The sequence below is a fragment of the Amphiura filiformis genome, chromosome 17 (assembly GCF_039555335.1).
Source record: "Amphiura filiformis chromosome 17, Afil_fr2py, whole genome shotgun sequence".
In the NCBI taxonomy this organism is placed as follows: domain Eukaryota; kingdom Metazoa; phylum Echinodermata; class Ophiuroidea; order Amphilepidida; family Amphiuridae; genus Amphiura; species Amphiura filiformis.
The window spans coordinates 4,918,035-4,945,648 of NC_092644.1; the positions used below are offsets into that span (position 1 = coordinate 4,918,035).

At 35.8% G+C, this 27,614-nt stretch overlaps 1 protein-coding gene across 1 annotated transcript in view; it reads left to right on the forward strand.

The window, feature by feature from the left end:
- The window catches only part of LOC140136831 (tubby-related protein 3-like), a 159,223-nt gene that overhangs the window by 63,732 nt on the left and 67,877 nt on the right, over window positions 1-27,614 (forward strand). Inside the window, exons 3-4 of the mRNA XM_072158429.1 lie at window positions 21,574-21,739; window positions 24,738-24,863. Of these exons, the coding sequence (XP_072014530.1) occupies window positions 21,574-21,739; window positions 24,738-24,863 (292 nt within the window). The remainder of the gene's footprint in view (window positions 1-21,573; window positions 21,740-24,737; window positions 24,864-27,614) is intronic.

The window sequence follows — 27,614 nt, forward strand, 5'->3', positions numbered from 1 at the left end:
ATTTTCAAACTCATATGTTGTATAATTGAAGACCGAATTAAAAAGACTAGCTTGCGATGCCGTCCTGTAAACCAGACCAAAATGCCATACTGCGCAGGTCAGCAACCAATCACGACGCTTTTGTCATGACGCCAGACGCAAACTAGTCTTTTTTTAATTCGGTCTTTAATTATAAGTTGTAGCCTCAGCGCTCATCAGCAGCCACACCACCTCAATGCATTCGGTGTGATCAGCAGCTTTATCGTTGAAGACAAGTTGGAAAACCGTTATGCTGTGGCAATGGGAATACACATCAAACAAGGTTTAATTTCATGATTACATGAAACCTGATTATTAATGCAAAAACTTTGGCTGGAGAAGTTGAAGCTGACGTTCATGGCGACACTTTGGATGTGATAATTTGACATCATGGATTGTTTTGTGCAAAATTGAGGTATTTTTGTGCATGCTGGCGAGTCAGCAGACCGACTGGCATGCATGCTAGGCTCGACTAGGCCACAATCATGATCCGATGCATTTGAACTGCAATGTATGGTATGATACGCCTAGCCGCGCCTTATGGCGGCATTGCTGTTCAAATACATGTACTAAAGTATTGCAATTTTATTGCGTTGATATAATTCGAATAATTAGTTTTAAAGTATTTGCTTCCCCAATTCCCATGCGTGGTTGTGTTTTATGTTCTACTGAGTACTGTTGCAATATTTTTGCATGCATACCCATGACCGTTCAAGACTTTGACTGAGAAATTTGCTTTTGTTTGTTAAGATAAAAATAAAAATAAAATGCAAGAATCATCTTTCCCCACACAATACTTCTTACAAACAAGGTGTTGATATTGGCCCTTCGATGAAAGACAAAGCACAAATGAAGGAAACAAAACAAAACAATGTTTTTGATTTTTTATTCAATTACACATACAAAAGAGTAATGGCCTATAAAAAGACCCCCCTAAATATAATAATATTAATATTATTTTAGTCCTGAATACAAAATATAATAAACAAGCATAAAAAAAATCTGATACGATAATGTGTTACTCTGAAACGTTACAATCGTAATTTTCGATGCAAGACAAAGCACAAATGAAGGAAACAAAACAAAACAATAATGTTTTTGATTTTTTATTCAATTACACATACAAAAGAGTAATGGCCTATAAAAGACCCCCTAAATATAATAATATTAATATTATTTTAGTCCTGAATACAAAATATGATAAACAAGCAGAATAGAATCTGATACAAAAATTTGTTAGACTAATCTGAAACGTTACAGTCGTAATTTTCAGTCAAGAAATCCACGAGAAATGACTCTTGATACAACTTAGGCATATATGCATTTAAAAAACAGAAACGGCTGCCTGCATCTGGAACTCTTCATATCTGAAAGTTTGGTTTGAAGGTCTTATTTCATACATCAGAATTATCTGCAAGATTGCAAGATGGCTTTAGGTGACCGTGGCCCTATTGGCTAATGCACAAATTTAGATTTTCTTTCTATTTAAATAATATGTTAAAGCTTATGCCCTGTAGATTACATTCGGTTCTTGAGATATGGCCTGTCAAAATGGTGCGAACCCAAAACAAAAAATTGGCAACAACTTTCTTTTTATTTTCTATATTTTTGACAAGTCCAGTTGCCAGATGATTTTCTAATTACATGTATGAATTATGCAAAGTAAAGATTTCAGATACAATTAAAAGAGCTATAGTAGGCCTACTGAGGCATGATACATGGGTAGAACACACACTGTAGACCTACTACAGAAGTACGGTTGCGTTTTGGCAAATTTCAATTTGCATAATTAATTTGGGCCACTTATTAGAAAAGTTGATTAGGGCCCTAATTAATTATGCAAATGGAAATTTGCATGGAAAAAGGCATTCATGGGTTTTATATCTTATTTTGTAGCCGATCTGAACATTCTACTTTGTACAATTCTTGCATATATAATTAGAAAATAAGGCCTACCTGACATTGCATAACAAAAATAAAAGAAATTTGTTGCCAACTTCTTGGTTTCGCGCCATTTTGACAGGCCATATATTTTGGTAACCGAATATCCGATTAAAATAAAATTTTCAGTCTTGTAATCAGGAGAGAATGGACTCACATATTTCAATCAGACAAAATCTATATCCAATAGCGTTACCTTAAAGCTAGCATTATAAGTGTCTCCTTAACTAATAACAAAAGGTGCCCACTGGTATCTTGGAGGCATTGTCTTTTTTAAAGACATTTCTTGTTTTAGATTGCCCTTGGCCTGTTCCAAGGCAAATTGAAAACAAGATTTTGTTTCAAGAGAATGTTTGAAAATCTATAGATATCAAATGCTGAACCCAGTAATTTAACAGGCTTACTCGTACTTGCTTTTAAATGTAAGTTTAAACTTAAACACCATTATAGATAGGTTGACGATCAGATAGCTTAACTTTGAATCTGTCGATAGAGCTTGACATCATCTAATATTTCAATCTGTTTGAACCCCATGAGAACTACCTGTCTATTAGTCAAAAAGATGGTTTCATTATCAATTGGACCAATCAGCAACATTATTAGAATAATTTCACCACACAAAAAAAATTGGGGTGAATTATTTGCAAAGCTCCATTCTGATTGGTCATTAAAATGAAGATATCATGTAATTGACCAATCACAGGCAATGTTAGATATTTGGCAGGTTAGTGCTCAGGGGGTTAAGTATTATTTGCACCTCAACAGGTTGTATATTAGTTACTGGTAAAATAAATGAAACATATGTAATAAAAGCCAGAAGTGTCTGGTTGTGAAAATTACTTAGTGGTGACGTTTTCTTCTTTTAAGTAGAGTAACTGACACCTTTTCACCTAAATATAGTTCACCGGCAGGTGCAGAGCCTCTGCCGCAGGCCAATTTTACCCACTTCCTAGAAATATTTTCTTTTTGGCATTGAATATTTAGCACAGAATATTGATATAGCTCTTCCGGATAGTAAATGTGATATGAAATTATCCTGAAAAAGTGACAATATTGTGATACTTTCTGGGTTCTGCAGATGTTTACTGCCAATTTAACTCTCTCCAAAATTCACAAAATTTCAAAATTGTAAATTGTCATGACCATATTTGGAATCAGCATGAAAAATGCATTAAAATGAGTACAAACAAGCCTAGTATTGTTTCAAAGGTTCTTAAGATAGCTCTTGATATTTTGAGGAAATATCTCAAAACTTGGAACTGTTTATGTTGAAGCCTATGGCTATTAGTACGGAGAACATGAAATGAGCATGGTGGAAAGCAGAAGATGCAGGTAGTCTATTTTTTCTAGATTCTAAGCAGAGATTGTACAGTGATGCCAGATGTCTGGCCATGACTAAAGAAACAATTTTGCATGATCAATTTTTTTCTTCTGTGTGATTGAACATGAACAGTTTAGGTCTATAAAGAAACCTAGACTTAATTTGACTACCAAAATAGATTCCAAATTATCTTATTGGCAGAAGGACATTGAACTCTGAGTCTGACCATTGCACAAAATAAGGAACATAATTAGCATAAGATGATTGATTGCTTACTAATGAAACAATGGAACTATTGCAGAGTGGAGTTAATTCGATAATGACTCCTGTATATGTGTTAAAATTATATAGGGGTTTTACATAATACTAAGGAGCTAATGGCTGTACAGGTGTTAAGAATTTTACATTTATAATACTCATACATGTAGGGAACTAATTGCTGCAAGTGAAAATAACAGTTATAAGAGCGATTTAATCCTTTGGGTTTGAGTTGGTCTGCACCATAAACTAAAGAGATGATATACAGACTTTTTATCTGCAAACAGGTTTAAGTCCTAGCATAGCCCGTTAATGAGGGCCGATCGTTCCATAAATTGCGACAGATGAAACTGCTACGCACATACCGCATATTTTTATGGTCTTTCGCGTAAATGCAAAGACACACAACCCTCTATTGCATATAAACAAAGGCACGCAACAACACACACACAATCCGGGGCACAATCAACGATCGGCCCTCATGAATATGCGAGAATTCACAGCATACAAAGCACAGGGGCTGTTTGCAAATAGTCTGTATCTCTTTAGTTTATGATCTGCACCCACGCATGGATTTGAATGCCATAATTAAATGTAAATTCAATAATGTGTTGAAAATCTTACATCATTGAGACAAACCTTTTTTTTTTTTTTGGCCTTATACAAATTTATATTCTGACAAGTACTCTAATTTCCGCCCAATATTGAGAGCCCAATATATATGATTTTTTCCATATCAAAATCTTGGAAGGTGTACATGTACAGTTGCCAGCATTATTTTGTTGCGAAAGGAACCAGTTATAACGACCTTCAGTTCCTTTTGTTTCTAGTGCAAAACACCTGCTCCTCATATATTGGAGTTCAATTGCTATCTCCTGAAGATAGCAGTTTCAAATTCACAAAAAAGACAAGAAGAAAATTTAAATTTTATGCATTTTCAGTTCAAAAAGGCTTTGCTGAATTAAGGACGTGGTCTATAGTTACACACTGATTAAAGCAATTGCACAACAGTTTCTCTTTTGGATATTATGCAAAATTTGCATCAGAATATTTGTATTCTTTTTTGATTTACTATTTGATACACTATGTAATGTATGCACCCCATTTGGGTTTTGGTACACTCCTTTCATTTAAGGGAGCTTGGTGTTGGCGTAACCTTGAGGTTTGATGTACAAATGTGGATATAGGCTGAAAGCATTTGATCAAAAGTCCATGCAGGACCTGTCAATGTGAAAAACACCGTTATCCGATCCCCCATCAGTCCAAAAACCGGTTAGGGTTAACAGACTGACTGGGGTCTGGATTGATTGGTGTTTCTGACTGACGGGGTGTCCCTCATACAGGTACATGGCTACTTTTTACATAGTCACGATAAGGACTACAATTTTAATGTGCTTCAGAGTAGCACGATGCCAGAAAACCTATGGTGTATTATATATTTATTACTTGCATGACGGTTTATGTTAAAATATTTAGAAGATGTAGAGGTTGTGAAACTAGAAATGATTCTTAACCTTTAGTGCTATACGGGCAGGTAACTATTATTTCTACTATTCTGTATAAAATGTTGGCACACTTTGCCTATCTTTTGGTATATCTTTGTACCCCCGCTCCCCCAATTCATTGTTGGACAAAGCCATGTTGTGGGCAGGTCTGTGAGACATTCCAACATTAAAAGATGGAGAGTTGGGAAAGTAAGATACAGGAGTCTTACATGCATGTTTCACTCGCCTATCCAATTTTGATAGGGCACACATTTCAGTTGTTTAGTACATTACAAGTGTGCCAACTATTTTTCCATGATTGTAGCTGTGGGAAACATGCTCTAACAAATTATTAACTATTAAACATCGGCAACTATATATAGTGTGGTGTGAATTGAAGATGAACTGGGATAGTTGTATTGTGTTGTAACAGCTTGCTCTGACATGATACAATTCCACTTGAAATAAGTAACCCAAATGCGTCATTACCTGCAGTGCAACAAACTTTTTAATATCACTCTGTTCAGGTTTTTTGTTTTGTTAAATGGGTAACAAAACTAAATAAAAAATTCACAAAATTTACCAAACAAAATGTGAGAATGGAAAGAAATTTCTAGGCACATATCAAGATGTAGATACCTTCTGAATCTGGAATTAAAAAAAAGGCAATTTCCACTATTTGTAACATTATTGAATTGGGAGTTCTGATGTGTTTTTCTTTTTAGTTGGATTTTGTGATTGAATGTTGAGCACTGCTTTTTCAGGACAAATAGTGTAAATTTGTAAATCTTTCGAAGAATCCTTGTGTTATACTTTAAAAATAAGATTATTGTTACCTCAGATACACAAAGAAAAGAAAAAACATCCCATTGCAAGTGGTCAATTGTGATGTTTTTGTTTCCCTGTGTTTGTGCGTGGCCTCTTGTTGGTGAATAGAAAGTGCTGTAAGAAACGCAATCATTGACAAGGATAAATATCCAACGGGAAACTGACTTTTAAGAGGCTTGTTGAGATGTAATAGCAGTGACTGACCCAAGCTAGGCTTCAATCAGCTACTAAGGAATCTTACTAAATGTATACAAAGACTGCACCACAGATTACAAGTGTGTTTTATTTGCTTTGAAATGATAACAAATTGTCAAATTCAGTGTGAATTCACAGGAATATTAACAGGGACTTGTTACATTGAATTTGAATGATAATAATTTCTCTTCTCTTCTCTTCTCTTCTCTTCTCTTCTCTTCTCTTCTCTTCTCTTCTCTTCTCTTCTCTTCTCTTCTCTTCTCTTCTCTTCTCTTCTCTTCTCTTCTCTTCTCTTCTCTTTTCTCTCTTCTCTCTCTTCTTCTCTCTTCTCTTGTCTTGTCTTCTCTCTTCTCTTCTGTTCTCTTCTCTCTCTCCTCTCCTCTCCTATCTTTCTTTCTTTTTTTCTTTCTTTCTTTCTTTCTTTCTTTCTTTCTTTCTTTCTTTTTTCTCTCTCTCTTTCTTTCTTTCTTCCTTTTTCTCTTTCTGCCTCCTTTCTTTCTCTCTATTTCTTTCTTTCTTCCTTCCTTCCTTCCTTCCTTCCTTCCTTCCTTCCTTCCTTCCTTCCTTCTTTCCTTCTTTCTTTCCTTCTTTCTTCCTAATATTCTTTATTCTGTGCTTTCATTCCTTGTTATCATTCTTATCTTTCTCTTTCCTTTTGATACTGCTCTTTCATTTTATTTATTCTCTCATCTTCACGTGGGACCCTGCTCATTATTTGATATCGACTTGAACTGAAAAATATTGAACCTACAGGATTTGATTTGATATGCATTTTCATCGTCTTCAAAGTAAATGTCATGAAGTTGACAAGCTGTGTCTAGATGCAGGTTGTTAGACTTGTGATATCAAACTCTATGGCCATATGTTAAAATACAAGTGGGTTTGAAGTGGGAATTTGGTGTGTGTCTACAGCATATCTAGTGAATGGCATTATAGGTACTTCCTTCATAATCGAGTATCAATTGAGAATTATAATTGGTTACGACTGTAATATAGAAGTTTGATTATATGAAGAGTCCTATCAAAGTTATATATTTGTAACATGGTTTTCTGAGCTTATTTATTTTGTGTAAACATTTAACATTTGACTAAAATATCACACATACATTTTTCATTTCTTTGGTCAACTAGAATATTCAAGTTTTAGTGAGGCCATGACAGTAAATTTCGCTGGCCTATGTACCGACTTATCCCATTCGATTTTACCAAGCGATTCCTGGTGTTTGTTTTGGCACCACTCGAGCACCTCAGTATATACCACAATGGAGATTGTCATTTTATACTGATGAAGCGTCAATGTATGCTGAAGAGGGGCCTGCGTGTGAGTCCATTGTTCGTGTTGACCCTGTAGTGTTCCAAAATACGCAATGGCAGGGTAATGCCAGCTTACACAGCTTTGCTGAATGCTACTGTAGCACTAGCTGTCATCTCCCAATCTTTTATTTATTTTTTTAAGCTGGATTAAATTGTACCTTTTTAATTACTTTTGCTTCTATTGAACAGCTAGCAATCAGTGCTAATTCAATGTGTCCCTGGCTGTTCAATAGAAGCAACTGTAAATAAAACATACAACTTTATCCAGCTTCGAAAAAAAATAATTAGAATTTTTAACTTTTTTAGGAGCAGTACTTCTCCATTATATCTTGAATAACAAGTGAATTAGGTCTTTGAAAATCGCAGTAAAAAGCGCAATTGCGGTCGTAAATACCACAATCACGTTTTCCTCCGGTGCTTAGCTTAATTTGACCAAAACGTGTCTATTCTAGATAAACCTTAGAATGATATGATAGATTTTAAACAAGTAAGATTGGCTGCTGCTGAATCCTAGTGTGTAACACAAGAGGAGTAATGAATTAGAATAGTAAAATCCAAAATTACCAAATATAATGTAAAAATCAAATGATTTCCATGGAGCACTAAAACCATGATACCATTTGTTTACTCAATGTTACAATTTTCCAAAGATGTTAACATCAGTGGTGCATCACTGATGTTATGTTCCATGCGTAACATTTAAATGTCCCACTTAAGTTTGTTGGTATACATAACATAGCATATGTAATGGATAGCATTATTAGAAAAATATACATTGGACGCAGACTAAGATTTGTTTGTAGAACAGTATAATCTTGTCTACATGTTGAAGTGGGATGAGTGGGATTTATGCTGTACCATCTCTATAATAGGCCTATATGCTTGTCTACAAATGTATCAAAATGGGCTATTCCAGTTGAAATTCACATACCCTGTGTCAAATTTTTTAAATATGTTCCATAGGGGGGAGTATGTTTTTCGATTGTAATTGGTCAGGGTTAATCATTTTGAATCTCATACTCCCCCTGTATTATGGCTTTATCTTTATCTTCCACAACTGGTGTGAGTATTTCAAATGGAAGATACCTAATTGTCTATTCTAAATTGTCTATTCTATTCTATTCAAAACTTATACTCCCTCTGTGGCAGACTTTAGTTAAATCTTCCACAGGGGTAGTGTGGATTTTAAATGGAATAGCCCAATGTCTAGACTTACTGGGGAGATTAAGCTTGAATAATAATTTTAAAGGGCATTTCGTGATCCACAGCATCATCCCCCACTTTTCTCAAAAAAAGTTGAGATTTTTTATATCACTGGAAACCTCTGGCAACATAATGTTTATGTGCAAAATATTTCTTGCAGATTAATTCGTTTAACAAAGATATCGTGAAATTTGAATTTTGTTCTGGTATACCAGATCGAAATTACAACACATTGTCTATGGGCAGTGTAATACACATAATCATGCATAACTTGCAAACGCAAAATCGGAATCAACTGAAATTTTGGGAATAAGCTTTTTTCGTGGATATGTACTGAAAAATGTCATAAAAAGAGGATGCTAGGATCACGAAATACTCCTTTAAATTTGAAACAAAATATTAGGGGAAAAGGTGTGGCAAGCGTAGGCTTGCATACATGAGGTACACTGACAGTAAGGTGGACAGTGTAATGGGCTATTCTATTTTAAGTTAACAATCCCCCTGGAAATATTTTGGAAATATCTTTCACAGGGGAGTATGAATTTCAAATAGAATGAACACATTAGGCAGCTCCATTTGAATTTCATACACCCTTTGAGAAAGATTCAACCTGAATCTTCCACTGAGGGATGGTGAGTTTCAAATGGAGCTGCTAATGTGTTCATTACATTTGAAATTCATACTCCATCTGTGGAAGATATTTCTAAAATCTTCCACGGGGGTAGTGTGGATTTTGAATTAAATAGCCCAATGTGTGTACAGGTGTTTAAGATAGTCTTAGGCATTTGTGTCTGACATTCAACCACACTGCATTTCAGTTGTATTTTCGTTTACTCGGATACATTTCTGCCTTGCTAAGGTAGAAAGCAATTATTGTCAGCTAAATTGTCAGCTACTGTACCAGTGTGTACTGTTCTAGATTTTTTTGCATTACCGTAAAAACTTGATAGTTAGCATATGTGCTTACTATCGAGCACTAAAACATGCAAACATAAAGAGCCCCATCCACAAAGTGTATTTGGTTTTGAGCAAATTCATCGATACACATAGATATACGAACAAATAAACCTGCAAATGTGTGGCTCAACCCCATTAGCTCAGTTAGACTTTGCAACTAAAAATGGCCAGTCTGCTCTTTAGAACCTGTCAATCAATAATATACAGTTTTGTACTCATTTGATTGCAGTTTTCATATAGATTCAGATATGATGACCTTGAAAATGTTAACTTGCAATATTTTTTTGATCATGTTAGGAAAATTTTAGGGCTGTAGTCTACTTGTCTTATAACATCCACACAAAGCAGGAGGAATATGATGGAATAGTTATTTATAAATCGTGATCTTGGGAAAAGAATTTGAATAGAAACATACCGTAAAAACTTGATAGTTAGCATATGTGCATACTATCACAAACATGCAAACATGAAGAGCCCCATCCACAAATTGTTAAAAGGGTTTTGAGCAAATTCATCGATACACATAGTTATATACGGACAAGTAAACCTGCAAATGTGTGTCTCAACCCCATTAGCTCAGTTGGTAAAGCGCTGGACTTTGGTACAATTTCATGTTTTTCAAAAGCGCCGATAGTAAGCACATATGCTAACTATCGAGTTTTTACTGGTATTCATTGTGGGCTTTGTTGTGTTGTGATAACTGTTTATTTAAAACGTGATTTACTGTGAACCAAACAAAAACCAAGACCTGTGCAAGAAGAAATTTATTTTGACATGACTTGTTTTTCTTCCTGTATCTTTATTTCTATGAATAAATATTAATTTACAAAGATTGCTTTCAAAGAAAATGACCATGAGATTGGCATTTTGCAATTGTATGGTTGTTTTGTTATAAAAATATACCAGACTCACTTTGCCATTAAAATAGCTTGTTTATTTCAATTGGTTTCATCAGTTGACACGTACAAATACTCATGAATTAATTTCTTGACTTTAGTATCTTGTTCATTTATTTACAAATTATATTTGGTTTGGCACGTACAAGTACTCTAATGAATAAATTTGTGAGTTTTTATTAATTCAAAAATGCTGATGTCAAAACTGCCCATTACAGCAACTGTGCTAGTCTACTGTAGTAGACCATTTTAATTTATCATCCCTCTCATCCCTTTGACCATGGAAAATCCACCAATGACCTGTCTGTTCTGATCCAACAGCTAGCTATCCATGGGAAGGGCAGTGCTGGGGATGTGTTGTGTTTTATGCATGGAATGGTATGAATTGTTTATCAAAAAGGGAATGCAGAGCAGTCTACATTTGTGCACAATTTTCCAACGCAGATTTTTATCTTGTAACAATACAGCGTCATGCATATATTTGTGTAGCTCATGAAAGGAAACTCTTCCTTACATTACACAGTAAAGTGGTTTGTTTGACCTAAGAGAGTTATCCTCTGCAAAATATAACACTTATGCAACATCAGTCGTATTCAGACGATAGTAGGTAAAATTGTAGTTAGCTAACTTTGAAAATAAGCGTGTGGATTCTTTGAACAAGTTCATTTGTAATGTTAGATTCAACTGTTAACATACCGTAAAGGTTCGCCTTATGGCATATGGGCTCCCTTGACATAAGTGGAATTTTAGGCACAACCTAAAAGTCCCATCTCGTAAAATTTCCACCAGCAAATAAGGGCACGAAACCTTAATTCCAGTTGGGATTTCAAAGGAGGGGCTCTCTATTTGCACATGAAATTTACACCAAGGAAAAGCAGCCCAAGCGCACCATTAGGTGAATCATTATTATGGTAGTCCTTTTTGTACTGTGTTCGACTTACATTTTAGTGATGTTTCACCACTACACTAGTGGTTTCATCAGACTGGCAACCCATTATATCTGACTGTTCCTTTTATAGGCGACAGGAACCGCCGTTGAGGGCATGATGAGTTGGTCAAAGATATTGTGTGAATAAGCCCCTCATTCGTATTCAGAGTTTCCTTTTCAGCGTATCCAGATGCCTTCTTTCAGCAATCAAGTGATCTTGCCAGCTTCTCTTTCAATAACTTTTGAGTCCTCCCAATTGAATGAATGATTGGTAGAGCAACATGACCGGTGATAGCTGACTTGTGAATGTCTGTGATAGATGATTTAGGCTGGCATATGTGTATGGCATAGTTTCAAGTTTCTCCACCTCTTCTTGGTGTTCTTTGACACCGAAAGGACAACCGGTTTCTCCAATATATGTACCAGCACAGTTCCCGCAGGGGATTTCATAGATCGATTTTGCTATTTTATACCTTGAATTACCTACCCGAAAGCCCACCCTATGCTGAAAATGTTAATTTCACTAAAATTAACACTCGCAGATCCTATTTCCTATTCCAGAAAAATACAGCATTAATTTTTTTGGGATAAAAAAATATTATCCTGTTTTGCCAAATGAAACAGCTAAATCGTAATCCTTTTGTTACTTCTAACTGGCAGTAAAAGCAAAAAATAAACATATTTTCCAGGCCTGTCATGCACGCTCGTTGTACATCGCACGCTTATGGGAATTTATACAAGCATTTTCAGTAGTTTATTGACATGTAGTGACAAAAGCTGAATAATTTTCACCAATTATAAGCCGAGCAAACTATAGACATTTCTTATGCATACAATTTTTAAAGTCAATTTTAGCATTAAGTAGTAGTTTTTCCCTGACCACGTCACTCATATGTGTATAATTACCCAACTGAGCTTTATAATGAGAGGGTCGTTAGCAAATGAAGCTAATTATAGGCTACTCTGAAGATAATAATAGTGATAGAAAATATGATAATTAATAGTGGCTCTAATGCTGGATGAGTATTATAGGATAAAGAGCTTTTTTTATATTTGCATGACCCAGTAAATGTATTTGAAGAAAACATTAAACCTGAGTGCTTGAAAATATTGGATGGATAGGAGTTAATGCTGCTGACCATTTCAATCTTGTAGATTTTTTTTTTTTTTTGCAATCCATTTCGAACCAACGATTTCTCATTAGCTATGCAGTCGTTTTATTTGTAATTGCAACTTTGTATACTGCAGCCAGTCTTGTGAGAAATAAACAAATTTATCCATTTTTACCAGTAAATTTTACAAATGAAAAGCATATGATTCGTACAGGTGTGCATATGTGAACAATGCGCGCATTTGCTCTTGATCACTTGTGGCTGTTCTATTGATGAGCGTTACTTTTGAAAAGATAATTAAGGATGTACACAGGGGGTACTACTCAATCTATTGGCAAAAGGTCTGTGGGGGCAATATTCCTTAAAGCAGCTCTATATTTTCCCAATCCTTTTAGTGAGATTCATATTTGGCCTGATTATTTCAGTGTGATCCTTAACTGTAATCCCTGATCCATCAATAAAGTTATGATGTGCGATCAAGGATCAAGAAGAGCTTGTAGATTTCTAGATCATTTTTACTAGCAACACCTAGAATGTCACTGATCAATTGAACACAAAATATGTGATGTTGATTAAAATCAAAATTTGGTTTTCAATTTCATTGCTTGCACCATTTTCAGAGCTTCGTTTTGCTGAAAACCCCATCATAATTAGACGTATGGTTCTAGAGTTATGGCTATTTTAGTGTTACTCAGAACAATAAAATACTATTTTTGGCTATTTCTCAAAATCAATATTCCTGACATCATTTTGCTTGATTGCATCACATATGTATTTTGACACTGTGTATACTTTCAGTCATCTGGGATTTGATCAATTAGTAGATAATTAAATCTGGTGAACCAGAAAAACTCACTTTTTGGTTAAATGGCATCACCGACGTTTCGGCCAAAACCTTCGGCTTTAAGCTGGGTGGAAGATTTGGGGTCATCTGAGGTCAATCGATGAGGAAGTTGCTTGATGACCCGATCCCAACCATGTGACATTTGACTAACTGCATATTTTTAATAAGAAAACACTTGTTTTTGTTAAACAATAGATATATTATTTAGATATAATATTTAAAAGAATATACCTGAAAATATAGTTGAAATCCACACTACCCCTGTGGAAGATTTTGGAAATATCTGCCACAAGGGGAGTATGGATTTCAAATGGAATGAGCACATTAGGCAGATCCATTTGAATTTCATACACCCACTGAGAAAGAGTCAACCTGAATCATCTCCTGAGGGAGAGTGAGTTTCAAACGGAGCTGCTAATATGGTAATTCCATTTGAAAATCATACTCCCGCTGTGGAAGATATTTCCAAAATCTTCCACAGGGGGAGTGTAGATTTTAAATGGAATAATCCAATGTGAAAAAAGAAGTGATCCAATCAGCACTGTCATTACCTGAAGCTACATAGTCACAACATGTTCACACAGTGGTCAGATAATGAAATTTATCTTAAGATTTTAAAACAGTTTGATGAAACCATGAATAGTCATCGGAGCACTGAAATTACTTTGTAATATTATTCCTATGACATGAATTTTACCCAGTTCAGAAATGTTTACATTGAGAATTAAACTGCAAAACACTCTTTCAGCATGTTTCTACTGAGCAAACAGTTGGGGTGAATTCGAGGGAATTCAGGGTGATGAGAGGAATTAGCGGTAATGGCCTCAGCAGAAACAGATCGGGTGAAGGTGAATGTGCGGTAATGCGAGTGAATCCATCAACCACCTATTGGTGAATATGTGGTAACGTTCGCAGTAGAAACAGTTCGTGTGAGGATTTTGCAGGTGACACCGGAAGTTAGCCTACTACAATACAGTGTGCGGATTCAAAATCTGACCTTGAAGTACACAAAAACTTTTTTCTAGACTTCCTCCCCACTAAATACATGGGTTGGGTAGTGAATTGTTACCCTGCATTTACAGGGCAGTAGAAATGACCCGATGAAGGTGAGAGGATTAAAATGCGGGGGAAGATGAAAGCGCAGTAATGCGAGGTGCTCAGTATAAACACACTGTTAGAGTAACCAGGTGTTGAGATGGTTGTGAGTTCTTTTCAAGTCCATTTTTCTGTCAGATCACAGTCTGCCAAATCTGTTGTGGACACGAGTTTATCGCAGACTTTGCAACAAGTCGGTGAAACCTTGGAGGTTCTATGCCAGTATGAACATGACTAAACAGGGTCTAGATTTCGACGAGAATCGCAGAATCGATTCTAGTAATGATTCTCGTAAGATTCAGTTGCGAGAATCAACTTCTCTCATTGTATCATATATACATTACAGTAAGTGCAGTGACTATGATGGATTTTGATTCTCGCAAACCAAGAGGAAATCAAGGCCCTGCTAGAGTAGTGAACAACAAGTCGTGAAACCTTTGAGATTTTCTGCCAATATGAATATGACTAGAGTAGTGTAAGTGATAAGTAAAGTGTTTGGTGTTGGACAAAGGTTGAGACATCTATCTCCAGAAGGTAAAGCCTTGATAATTAGCTTCACATTGTGCGTTCCTGTCATAATTACAGGGACACAACACAACAGGATGTAAGATGTTTTTTCCAAGCCTTGCAGTCTAATGGAGTTTATCTTGTGTTATACAGCACAGATGTTGTTTTCTCAATGTCAGCTTGGCTGTGGCTTTTTAATCAAGTGTGGCTTGCTTACCTTTCTTGTTTTGAGTCATATCATTGCCGGGACTGAACAAGAAAACAAAGAGGTTGAGGCTGATGTCACCATCTACTGCTGCTTTTTCTCCAATGTTCATTGCTGTAGGTAGTTTGTGTGTCTATTTTTGACTGTAGGTCAGATTATTAAGAAATATGTTTATCCACTTTGCTGGCCATTTTCATATAAGTGTTTTGTCACGGTGCAACACAAGTAGCTATGAGTTGCTGATTGCTTGTTCGTGAGTGGGGATGGTTTACATATGGGCAGCGATTTTATAGCAGTAATGGTAAGATTTCTCTTTTGTAAGACTTAGATGCTTGATTGTTGGATAAACTATGAAGGATCAAAACTCAAAAATTAATATTGATCTCAAAAATTAATATATTGATTTTGCTAATCTACATGGCATACATTTTTATAGAGGGTAGCTTAGTATGCTGACTTCAAAAACTAGTTACGAAAGCAGTTCTCTTCTATTGATAGTGATATTAATGAACTTTACAGTGTGTATGATAAGGAGCATTACAAAGTAATGTTTATGTGTTTATGTAGCTATCTAGGCCTATAGCTGGTGAAAGTATTCAGGAAGTCAATATATATACTGCAGATATGACTTGGCATTGTATCAATTACAGATATGGGGTGCTGATGACATTCTTTTTTATGTGATCATTTAGTGGCTATCTACCAAAATACTAACTGATATAGAAATGATATGAGTGCTTGATTAAAATGCCATTTACAAGTGATTTTCTTATTGATTGAGTAATTGGCTATCAACATACATAAAGTAGACATCTCTTGCTAATTTTGGTGTGGATGAAGAAGCCACCTACATCTGATATTAATATTGGAGTAGCGACCTCCTGCTGATTTTGGTGTACATTGAGACCCCCTTAACAGTGAAGTAGCTACCTACTGCTGATATTGGTGTTGATGAAGTAACTATCTACATCTGATATTAACATTGAAGTAGCTACCTGCTGCTCATATTGGTGTTGTTGAAGTAACTATCTACATCTGATATTAACATTGATGTAGCAACCTACTGCTGATATTGGTGTTGATGAAGTAGCTATCTACATCTGATATTAACATTGATGTAGCTACCTGCTGCTGATATTGGTGTTGTTGAAGTAACTATCTACATCTGATATTAACATTGATGTAGCAACCTTCTGCTGATATTGGTGTTGATGAAGTAACTATCTACATCTGATATTAACATTGATGTAGCTACCTACTGCTGATATTGGTGTTGTTGAAGTAACTATCTACATCTGATATTAACATTGAAGTAGCTACCTGCTGCTGATATTGGTGTTGATGAAGTAGCTAATTACATCTGATATTAACATTGATGTAGCTACCTACTGCTGATATTGGTGTTGTTGAAGTAACTATCTACATCTGATATTAACATTGATGTAGCTACCTGCTGCTGATATTGGTGTTGTTGAAGTAACTATCTACATCTGATATTAACATTGATGTAGCAACCTTCTGCTGATATTGGTGTTGATGAAGTAGCTATCTACATCTGATATTAACATTGAAGTAGCTACCTACTGCTGATATTGGTGTTGTTGAAGTAACTATCTACATCTGATATTAACATTGATGTAGCTACCTACTGCTGATATTGGTGTTGTTGAAGTAACTATCTACATCTGATATTAACATTGAAGTAGCTACCTGCTGCTGATATTGGTGTTGATGAAGTAGCTAATTACATCTGATATTAACATTGATGTAGCTACCTACTGCTGATATTGGTGTTGTTGAAGTAACTATCTACATCTGATATTAACATTGATGTAGCTACCTGCTGCTGATATTGGTGTTGTTGAAGTAACTATCTACATCTGATATTAACATTGATGTAGCAACCTTCTGCTGATATTGGTGTTGATGAAGTAGCTATCTACATCTGATATTAACATTGAAGTAGCTACCTACTGCTGATATTGGTGTTGTTGAAGTAACTATCTACATCTGATATTAACATTGAAGTAGCTACCTGCTGCTGATATTGGTGTTGTTGAAGTAACTATCTACATCTGATATTAACATTGATGTAGCAACCTTCTGCTGATATTGGTGTTGATGAAGTAGCTATCTACATCTGATATTAACATTGAAGTAGCTACCTACTGCTGATATTGGTGTTGTTGAAGTAACTATCTACATCTGATATTAACATTGAAGTAGCTACCTGCTGCTGATATTGGTGTTGTTGAAGTAACTATCTACATCTGATATTAACATTGAAGTAGCTACCTACTGCTGATATTGGTGTTGTTGAAGTAGCTATCTACATCTGATATTAACATTGAAGTAGCTACCTACTGCTGATATTGGTGTTGTTGGTGTAACTATCTACCTCTGATATTAACATTGAAGTAGCAACCTACTGCTGATATTAGTGTTGATGACGTAGCTAACTATATCTGATATTAACATTGAAGTAGCAACCTACTGCTGATATTGGTGTTGTTGGTGTAACTATCTACCTCTGATATTAACATTGAAGTAGCAACCTACTGCTGATATTAGTGTTGATGACGTAGCTAACTATATCTGATATTAACATTGAAGTAGCAACCTACTGCTGATATTGGTGTTGTTGGTGTAACTATCTACCTCTGATATTAACATTGAAGTAGCAACCTACTGCTGATATTGGTGTTGTTGAAGTAACTATCTACATCTGATATTAACATTGAAGTAGCTACCTATTGCTGATATTGGTGTTGTTGAAGTAACTATCTACCTCTGATATTAACATTGAAGTAGCAACCTACTGCTGATATTGGTGTTGTTGGTGTAACTATCTACCTCTGATATTAACATTGAAGTAGCAACCTACTGCTGATATTGGTGTTGTTGAAGTAACTATCTACCTCTGATATTAACATTGAAGTAGCAACCTACTGCTGATATTGGTGTTGTTGAAGTAACTATCTACCTCTGATATTAACATTGAAGTAGCAACCTACTGCTGATATTAGTGTTGATGACGTAGCTAACTATATCTGATATTAACATTGAAGTAGCAACCTACTGCTGATATTGGTGTTGTTGGTGTAACTATCTACCTCTGATATTAACATTGAAGTAGCAACCTACTGCTGATATTGGTGTTGTTGAAGTAACTATCTACATCTGATATTAACATTGAAGTAGCTACCTATTGCTGATATTGGTGTTGTTGAAGTAACTATCTACCTCTGATATTAACATTGAAGTAGCAACCTACTGCTGATATTGGTGTTGTTGAAGTAACTATCTACATCTGATATTAACATTGAAGTAGCAACCTACTGCTGATATTGGTGTTGTTGAAGTAACTATCTACCTCTGATATTAACATTGAAGTAGCAACCTACTGCTGATATTGGTGTTGATGAAGTAGCTATCTACATCTGATATTAACATTGATGTAGCAACCTACTGCTGATATTGGTGTTGTTGAAGTAACTATCTACCTCTGATATTAACATTGAAGTAGCAACCTACTGCTGATATTGGTGTTGTTGGTGTAACTATCTACCTCTGATATTAACATTGAAGTAGCAACCTACTGCTGATATTGGTGTTGTTGAAGTAACTATCTACATCTGATATTAACATTGAAGTAGCTACCTATTGCTGATATTGGTGTTGTTGAAGTAACTATCTACCTCTGATATTAACATTGAAGTAGCAACCTACTGCTGATATTGGTGTTGTTGGTGTAACTATCTACCTCTGATATTAACATTGAAGTAGCAACCTACTGCTGATATTAGTGTTGATGACGTAGCTAACTATATCTGATATTAACATTGATGTAGCAACCTACTGCTGATATTGGTGTTGATGACGTAGCTAACTATATCTGATATTAACATTGATGTAGCAACCTACTGCTGATATTGGTATTGATGACATAGCTAACTTCATCTGATATTAACATTGAAGTCTATCTACTGCTGATATTGGCATTGTTGAAATAACTATGTACAACTGATATTAACATTGAAGTAGCTACCTACTGCTGGTATTGGTGTTGATGAAGTAACTATCTACAGATGAAGTAACTATCTACATCTGATATTAACATTGAAGTAGCTACCTACTGCTGATATTGGTGTTGTTGAAGTATTAACTATCTACATCTGATATTAGCATTGAAGTAGCTACCTACGGCTGATATTGGTATTGATGACATAGCTAACTTCATCTGATATTAACATTGAAGTCTATCTACTGCTGATATTGGCATTGTTGAAATAACTATGTACAACTGATATTAACATTGAAGTAGCTACCTACTGCTGGTATTGGTGTTGATGAAGTAACTATCTACAGATGAAGTAACTATCTACATCTGATATTAACATCGATGTAGCTACCTACTGCTGATATTGGTGTTGTTGGTGTAACTATCTACATCTAATACTAACATTGAAGTAGCTACCTTCTGCTGATATTAGTGTTGATGACGTAGCTAACTACATCTGATATTAACATTGAAGTAGCTACCTACTATTGATATAGAGGCCGTCAGCCTTTCGCCATCTTGTGGGTACAAAATTAATGATCTGTCTGTTCATGCGTCGGACACTACACGCAGGGCGCAGCTAGCCACGCAGCTGTTATCGCGCATCAAACACGATGATTTTACTGTTCACGCATGGAGATCGAACGACCATCACAGCGTGTACCCACAAGATGGCGGCATATGACGTCACGCTGATGGCCTCTATTGGTGTTGTTGAAGTAACTATCTACATCTGATATTAACAGTGAAGTAGCTACCTACTGCTGATATTGGTGTTGATGAAGTAACTATCTACATCTGATATTAACAGTGAAGTAGCTACCTACTGCTGATATTAGCTATCTATATCAGATATTAAGGTGGTGCATCTATAGCGTTAGCTTTATGGAATGGCCTACTTTTGTTCAATATTTCCACACATCCTAAGAAGTCCCAATTGGCAACATGTAGAATGACTTGAGGAGTACCAAAATTGATTTCTTCTAATCTAATTTTACATTTTTCTTGGGAACCCTTGTGAACTACGTAATTTCTATGAGTGTCAACTTTTAATTGATCTTCCAGTCTATATGTAGATAGACCTTGACCTTTAAATGGGGTGGTGAATGTTCAAAATGGTCTGCCAGAAACTGCTTGCCCCCCCCCCTCCTTTGGCCATGCCAAAAATTCTTTGCCCCCCTTTTGATGTGCCAAATCAGGACTCGAATTCCCGGGACTCACTCACACCCTTAATAGAGACTTTTATAGTGACTAAAAAATAAGATAAATAAAATAAAATAAGAGTAAAAATACTACGCTTCAATCAACCAGTTATACAGTGTAGTGCATGCTCCATAAACAGTACATGCAGCTGAAATCTTGGTTATTTAGACTCAAACATGACAACATTTCTGGTGGCATTGAAGCTCGGCATTGTTATTTTCTTTGCCAGTTGTAAAGTTTAAAATAGAATGCTACTTGTTTATATCCAGCAATGGATATGTAAGTGAATTATGTCTGAAATATATTTTTTGTAAATCACTGTTAGCATATTGTGCTCTGGGAATTAAAGTGGCTTTTGATCTGTGAAAATGTGATTTGAAATGGTAGGGTCAGATGCAACTAATAAGTAAATGGCTCAATGGTGTTTGGATCAATGAAATGATCCAAAGTCAAATGATTATATTTTTGTTCGGAATGTTCGCAATATGTCAATTAATTGTCCCTGCCGAATAAGTAGTTAGGAAAGGTTTCAACCTTGCATTAGGTAACTATTTCATCTTCAACCCCTTGGCCTATTGTAACCCAAATTGGATCACAGGGCAAATTAATGGATGTCAAAGGTCATATGTATGAGGTTAAAGGTCATTTAGAGGTCAAGTCTTCCCTAACTAGCAAATATGGAAAAAGAAACATGGTGGGACATAATATTACGCATGGCATAATTGCTAATCTACTGTTACTCTATAAAATACATTTTGAATCAATTGTGAAATATGATTTTGAAAAAAAAAATAAGAAAAGAGGGAAAGAAGTGCATAGATGTTGTATGCTTTCACACTAACAGTAATTTGAGATTTGTTTTTAATTTGTAGAAATGTAATACATATAAAAGTACCTATTAAACTTATTTTCAAGATTTACCAATATTAATAACTTCACAAATCCATGATCAATCAGCAGGGTGTTTATAAACGAAGAAAAAAAAGGAAATGTCATCAATTTGTGGATCTTGTTCATGTATATTATGTACATATTTAATGACTTTCATAATTATTTTCAGTTGTAATAATAGCAAGCAGGCTCTCCGGAGAAAACTGATGATGATTATGCTTGTATATATTTAAACAATTATTAAAAAGCAAAAGCAATTAAGATTTTATGCTAATCCAAGGACACTTTTTGTTTTCTTGTCTTATTTTGACAGCGTGCCTTGTTGAGGGAGAAGCGGCAAAGACACAATCAGCCGATGATGGTGCAGCCCAATGAAGAGAGGCAAGGTTCCGGAGGCAAATCAAGAAGAAAAACAGCAGAAGAAACCAGACCACTTGTATCACCAGCACACAGCTCATCTGCAAGCGATGGTTTACAAGGTACTGCCCTTCCTTAGGCATTTAACCCCCTGAGCACTACCTGCCGATCTAACATTGCCTCTGATTGGTTAATTACATGATATATTTACTTTAATCACCAATCAGAATGGAGCTTTGCAAATAATTCACCCCAATTTTTGGCGTGGTGAAATTATTTTAACAATGTTGCTGATTGGTCCAATTGATAATGAAAACTTCTTTTTGGCCAATCGGCAGGTAGTTCTCATGGGGTTAAACTTCACCAATGATAAGATCAACCAAGTGTGCTTATGAAGTGCTTAATGCCCTGTGCTAGCCATAGGCTTCAACATACAAAGTCCAAGTTTTGAGATATTTTTCCAAAATTTCAAGAGCTATCTTAAGAACCACTGAAACGATAATAGGCTTGTACTCATTTTAATGCATTTTTCATACTGATTCCAAATATGTGCATGAAAATGTACATTTTTGACACTTCCCAATGTGCAGGCGTGTTTTTTGTACATGGAACTGACTGGATTTCTTCCATGGTTCATCAACCAATTTTAAATGTATATATGAGAAATTGAAAATATGTAAATCAGTAGATTTTACCAATCAAAATCAGATTTTGAGTGGACCAGCTCCAGATTTTAAGTGGACCAGCTCAAATTGTGTTGTCTCCAGCTTGAGCTCAAAATTTCTTCAGAAGATCAAAATATCATTTTCAAGGTTCAAATAATGCATCAGGATCACTGGGATTTGAAGGCATCATTAGTACTTCAATTGTTATCCCGTAAAATCAGCACTTCTGGAGTTTGATTGAACCATGTTGTTATTTTGTCAACTGTCATTTAATGTAGACCCTTCATGTACAGAGTTTGTCCCTATCTGCTACCTCACATGTTCTCACAACGAGGATAAGTTGTCTGCTTTGTTTGGAAGCTAAACCAAGGAAACAAACAGCTAATGAAAATATTAGACAAACTGGGCTATTCCAGCTGAAATCCATATACTTCCTATAGAAGATATAATCTCAAATTCAGCTACCTGAATGGGTGACTCCATTTGAAATCTATACCTCCTGTGTGGGAGATTAAGGTCATGTCTTTCATAGGGGGTGTATGGATTCAGCTAAAATAGCCCAATAAAGTAGCCATCAGCTTTCAGCAAATTAGCTGATGGAAATTCCCTGTGTACAGTGTACTGTTGATGTATTCCAGTTGAAATCCATACACCCCTGTGGAAGACATGATCTTAATCTCCTACACAGGGGGGGGGGGGGGGTATAGATTTCAAATGGAGTCACTCATTCAGGTGACCCCATTTAAAATGCATACTCTATAGGGGTCTATTGATTTCAACTGGAATAGCCCAATTTAAGTTCAGAATGGGTCCAGTGATTCTCTAAAGTCGCCAAAAAAACCCAACAATAATAAAAATAATAATTTTTTTTTACCGATATCGGATCAGATCGGATATCGGCCGATATTAGACAAATGCCATATCCAGGCATGAGAATTTTCTGTTTTAAAACTGAATTCAGTTTTATTTTCAGTCAAAATTTAATTTCAGCCTGTTTTTGGTAGTTTTTGCCCAATTTCATCCACATTTTTAGGGTTTTTTTCCCCAAAAGTGCAGTCTCATGCCTGCATATCGGTTGAGCTCTACAATTTATGCTAGTCATAAAATGAGAACAGGTCTCTCTTGTCTAATGCATCAGGTACACAGGGAATTTGACAACAAGTAAATACTGGACTAAGTAATATAATAATATGTGACCGTTCACGGCGAATGAGCCGTAAATTCCTCCCCCGGTCAATTTTGTTTTATTTCGTGTTTAAAAAATAAACATCATAAACTTAAAAATGGTATATCATTTGACTTCAAACGATATCCAGACGCGGGGTTATGGTTTGTTAAACTTTGCTCCTTGAACAAAATTATAGCTTTTTACGTTTTTACATGTGTCTCTTTTTCCACATTGCTGGCAATAAATATCAAACAGTCATAATTGGAGGTCATTTCAAATCATCCCCAAGTCAACGAGGTTTAAGAAAGTTCTCTCATTGTTAATTGTTGGTTATGCATACAATGCCTGGTAACGAACCACTTGAACAGGATTTAGCAAAAGCAAACAAAGACCAGAGCTATTAAAAGTTCTATAGCCATCTAAGGTAGAAGCTTATTATCCACTTCAACAATAGGATTATTGATTAGTTTTTGACTATCAAAATGAGACAGATGTCGGGCCAGCTTAAGTTAACGATGAATACGACCTTCGTACACATTTTACACCATAACTCAGAATACAATTTAGGGAATTTACGGCTCATTTGTGCTGCCGGGTCACATATTGTGAATTGCTGTTGACTGACATACCAGGGTAGGATTGTAGATGAAGTGGACAAACAAGTGCAAGGACTGTTGTTATTAAAACTAATGGAAATCCTTCCCCCTTTCCTTGACAAAACAATGCGTATCAAGGGACGTTCCACTAATTGAGTTCCCCACGGAGCTTCCCATAGATGTACACAATAAGTGTAAAGTATGTCTGCTTGATTACGGATTAACTTGCAGAGATTCACAAGATAAATTAAATTTAAAGCTTACTTGCTCAAGCATCTTTCATTTATGGTACAAAACATGTGACTTTTAAAGCAATTTTGTGATGCAAAACTCACCACTCAGATTTCAGAACCGTCCCATGATATCACCATAACTACCTGTAACAAGGGTTTTTTTAATCATGGGCCATCTACCCTAAATTTTATAGGTGCTGTCTAAAATAGGTTTCAACATAAAAAGTCCTGAGATATTTCTCAAAATATCAAAGGCTGTCTCAAGAACCACTGAACCAATACTAGCCTTGTTTGCACTCATTTTAATGCATTTTACATGCTGACTCCAAATATAGTCATGACAATTTACAATTCTGAAATTTTTAAATTAAATAAAAAATTAAAACTTCTCGTCTTCAGTCGCACGCACCCGCATGGAGCGAGTTAATAATTCTGGTTCTCTGTTTCTCTTTCACCAGGGATTGATGGTCCAGCATCATACACACTAAATAATTCTGGTTCTCTAACAACAGTTCAAGTGCTCACCGTCAGCAGCTCACTACAAGACGAAGAAGACGAGGTGCCTCGATTCAAGGAAACAACAGGTACATACATATCATCTATCATATCAACCATGCATCCTTTTACTCCCCATTTCCTTCCAATTTCATCTTACTTTGTTGTCAAGGAAACAAGGGGGATCTGTAAACAAAGGCTAATGCGAGATAATTGAGCCTACTGGCATAGTTTTATGATTGCCGTTTATGTGTTGAAATTGAGCATGAAATGGGCAGTTCCGTTTGAAATCCACACACCCCCTGTGGTAGACATGACCTTAATCTCCAACACCAGGGGTGTACATTTCAAATGGAATCACCCATTCAGGTAACCCGATTTGAAATTGACACTCCCTGTGTGATTAAGGTCATGTCTTCCATGGGGTGTATGGTTTTCAACTGGAATAACCCATTTTGTGAGCAGATGACACTGAATGGGTGACTCCATTTGAAATTCACACTCCCTTTTTGGGAGATTTAAGGTCATGTCTTCCATGGGGGTGTATGGATTTCAGCTGGAATAACCCATTTTGGAGCAGACGACACTGAATGGGTGACTCCATTTGAAATTCACACTCCCTGTGTGGGAGATTTAAGGTCATGTCTTCCATGGGGGTGTGGTTTTCAACTGCAATAGCCCAATTGGGAACGTTTTGTTTGTAGTGATAAGCAATTGCCACTCATGAAGAAACGAAAACAAGAAATATGGGTAATTATTGATGAGCACGTATCTACCAAGAGGCACGTTATGTGTGTCAATATAAGTGTGGCGTTTAGTGCTGTGGATTTATTTGGACATTGCTGGAATTGTGTACGTGTTTTGTCTGCAATCCGAGCCCGTCACACGCAGATAGTGTTCAAATTGTGCGCTAAATTATCAGACCATGGATTTGTAGTGGCAGGTGATCCCATGTTGCCCTGGGCCTCTATATAATAGCCTTCTCTGGATTGTAAACTGACACTAAATAGGGGTCGTGATTTTTCTGTCAAAATCTTGGTGAATTAGAAGCCGGTGTATATCCAACACATGAAACCGACTCATCAGTTGCCGCTGCTGAGTTGTTGAGCACAATGCAAATTTGCTCATTTTATTTAGGGAATATCTTCTAGGGAAATATATTTCTGTATAGGCTGGTTGGGTTGTTCCAGTTGAAATCCATACACTCCCTGTATGACCTGAAAAATCTTCCACACAGGGAGTGTAGATTTCAAATGGAGGGTGTGTGGGTTTCTAATGGAACAGCCAATACTGTGTGAAATGCAAATTTTATTTACATTTCATTGATTCTTTGAACCCTGAGGGGAGCAAATGACTATATAAAGCCAAAAAATTTGTTTGCTTGCCGTCCACCGACCGACCCAAATTGGCCAAAATCAGGGTCGGCCCTTCTAAAACAAATTTTGTGTTTTAGTTTTTAGTTTATAATTTTAACGTTTTTTTATTACTTTTTCTGTGTCTAAATTTAATTTCAAATCTAAATTTGGCCAACAACATTTTCTTAAGAAGAAAATCATTACTGTAAACTTGTTATAACATTTATAACTGTCCATTCCTGCATCAATGTTTCCAATAAATTTTGCGACTTATGCCTGTAAGTATGTCGTCATTCGAATTGAATCCATTTCTATGTGATGTATCTTGTGTATTGAAGGTCTAATGTGAAGTATTGAACTGAGCAGTATTCCTGTGAAATGCATTTTTGGTACGATGTGACGAGATTTTATTTATTTAGCAGTAATTATGCCTGTAAGCATAAGGTATTTACTGCTGTTGTGATAAGTGGCCCTTTGCAAAATTACATTGTATTAATATTAACCTGTAAGTGTCTTTTTAGAAGTCCTTTCAGAGATCTCCTCTTTTCAGGGGTTTCAGGGTCCATCCCATTACAGTGAAGCCTGCTTTGGCTCACTTAAATTCTTGTGTTTCACAATACGATGCGCCGCAAGCGGGTGCTCTTGGCAGTCAAATTTTTGACTCCAGAGTCGACATCGCCATTCTAGCTGCGTTTGCATGTAACATCATTATAATAACATTTAAACCCACAATGATGTATTCCTGTATTGTATTCGTATTACGTGGGCTTTGGATGTCGACATTTTCACTGCATATTTTGGCATCGTATTGTGAAACGCAAGAATTGCATGTACCACATGGTCCCTTAAAGCCTTAATGTACGATTTCCATCAAATTTTAATTTTTTTATTCTTCATTAAAAATGTTGAAATAATATTAGTAATAACTGCCGGGAAGGGTTGCTGTCCACTTTAAGTTGAAATAACAAGGTAAAGTGAAAGAAACCCCACTGGTTATTTTGGTCATTTGACATGCAGTTCTATATATGGAAGGACATATTATCATAATTTTTAAATTATGATAATATGTTGAACTTTGCTCTGTTGACCTACAAAGACAACAAATTTGGCCCATTCCATTTAGGTGCAAGTTGGGACATGTGTAAACGTTACAAATATGCAAAAAAATCAGGTTTGAAAAAATTAACCAATTTCATATTATAAGATCGTACATTATGGCTTTAACTTAACCCTTTATTTTCAAAATTTTCCTTTAATTGATTTGGAAAAAAGTACTGATTTGAGAAAATACTGCCTTAGTGGAAGCATCATGTGATTTAGTTTATATAGATTATAGACAAAAAGAAAGAAAACAATCAGGCTTCCCAAGCTGCCACATTTTCCAGATTATCTATGATATGACTAAAGGCAGATAAAACCCAGAAAAAATGTGACAAATACGTATACACTATACCAGATCTTTTTTGCGTTTTTATGAAAATTAAC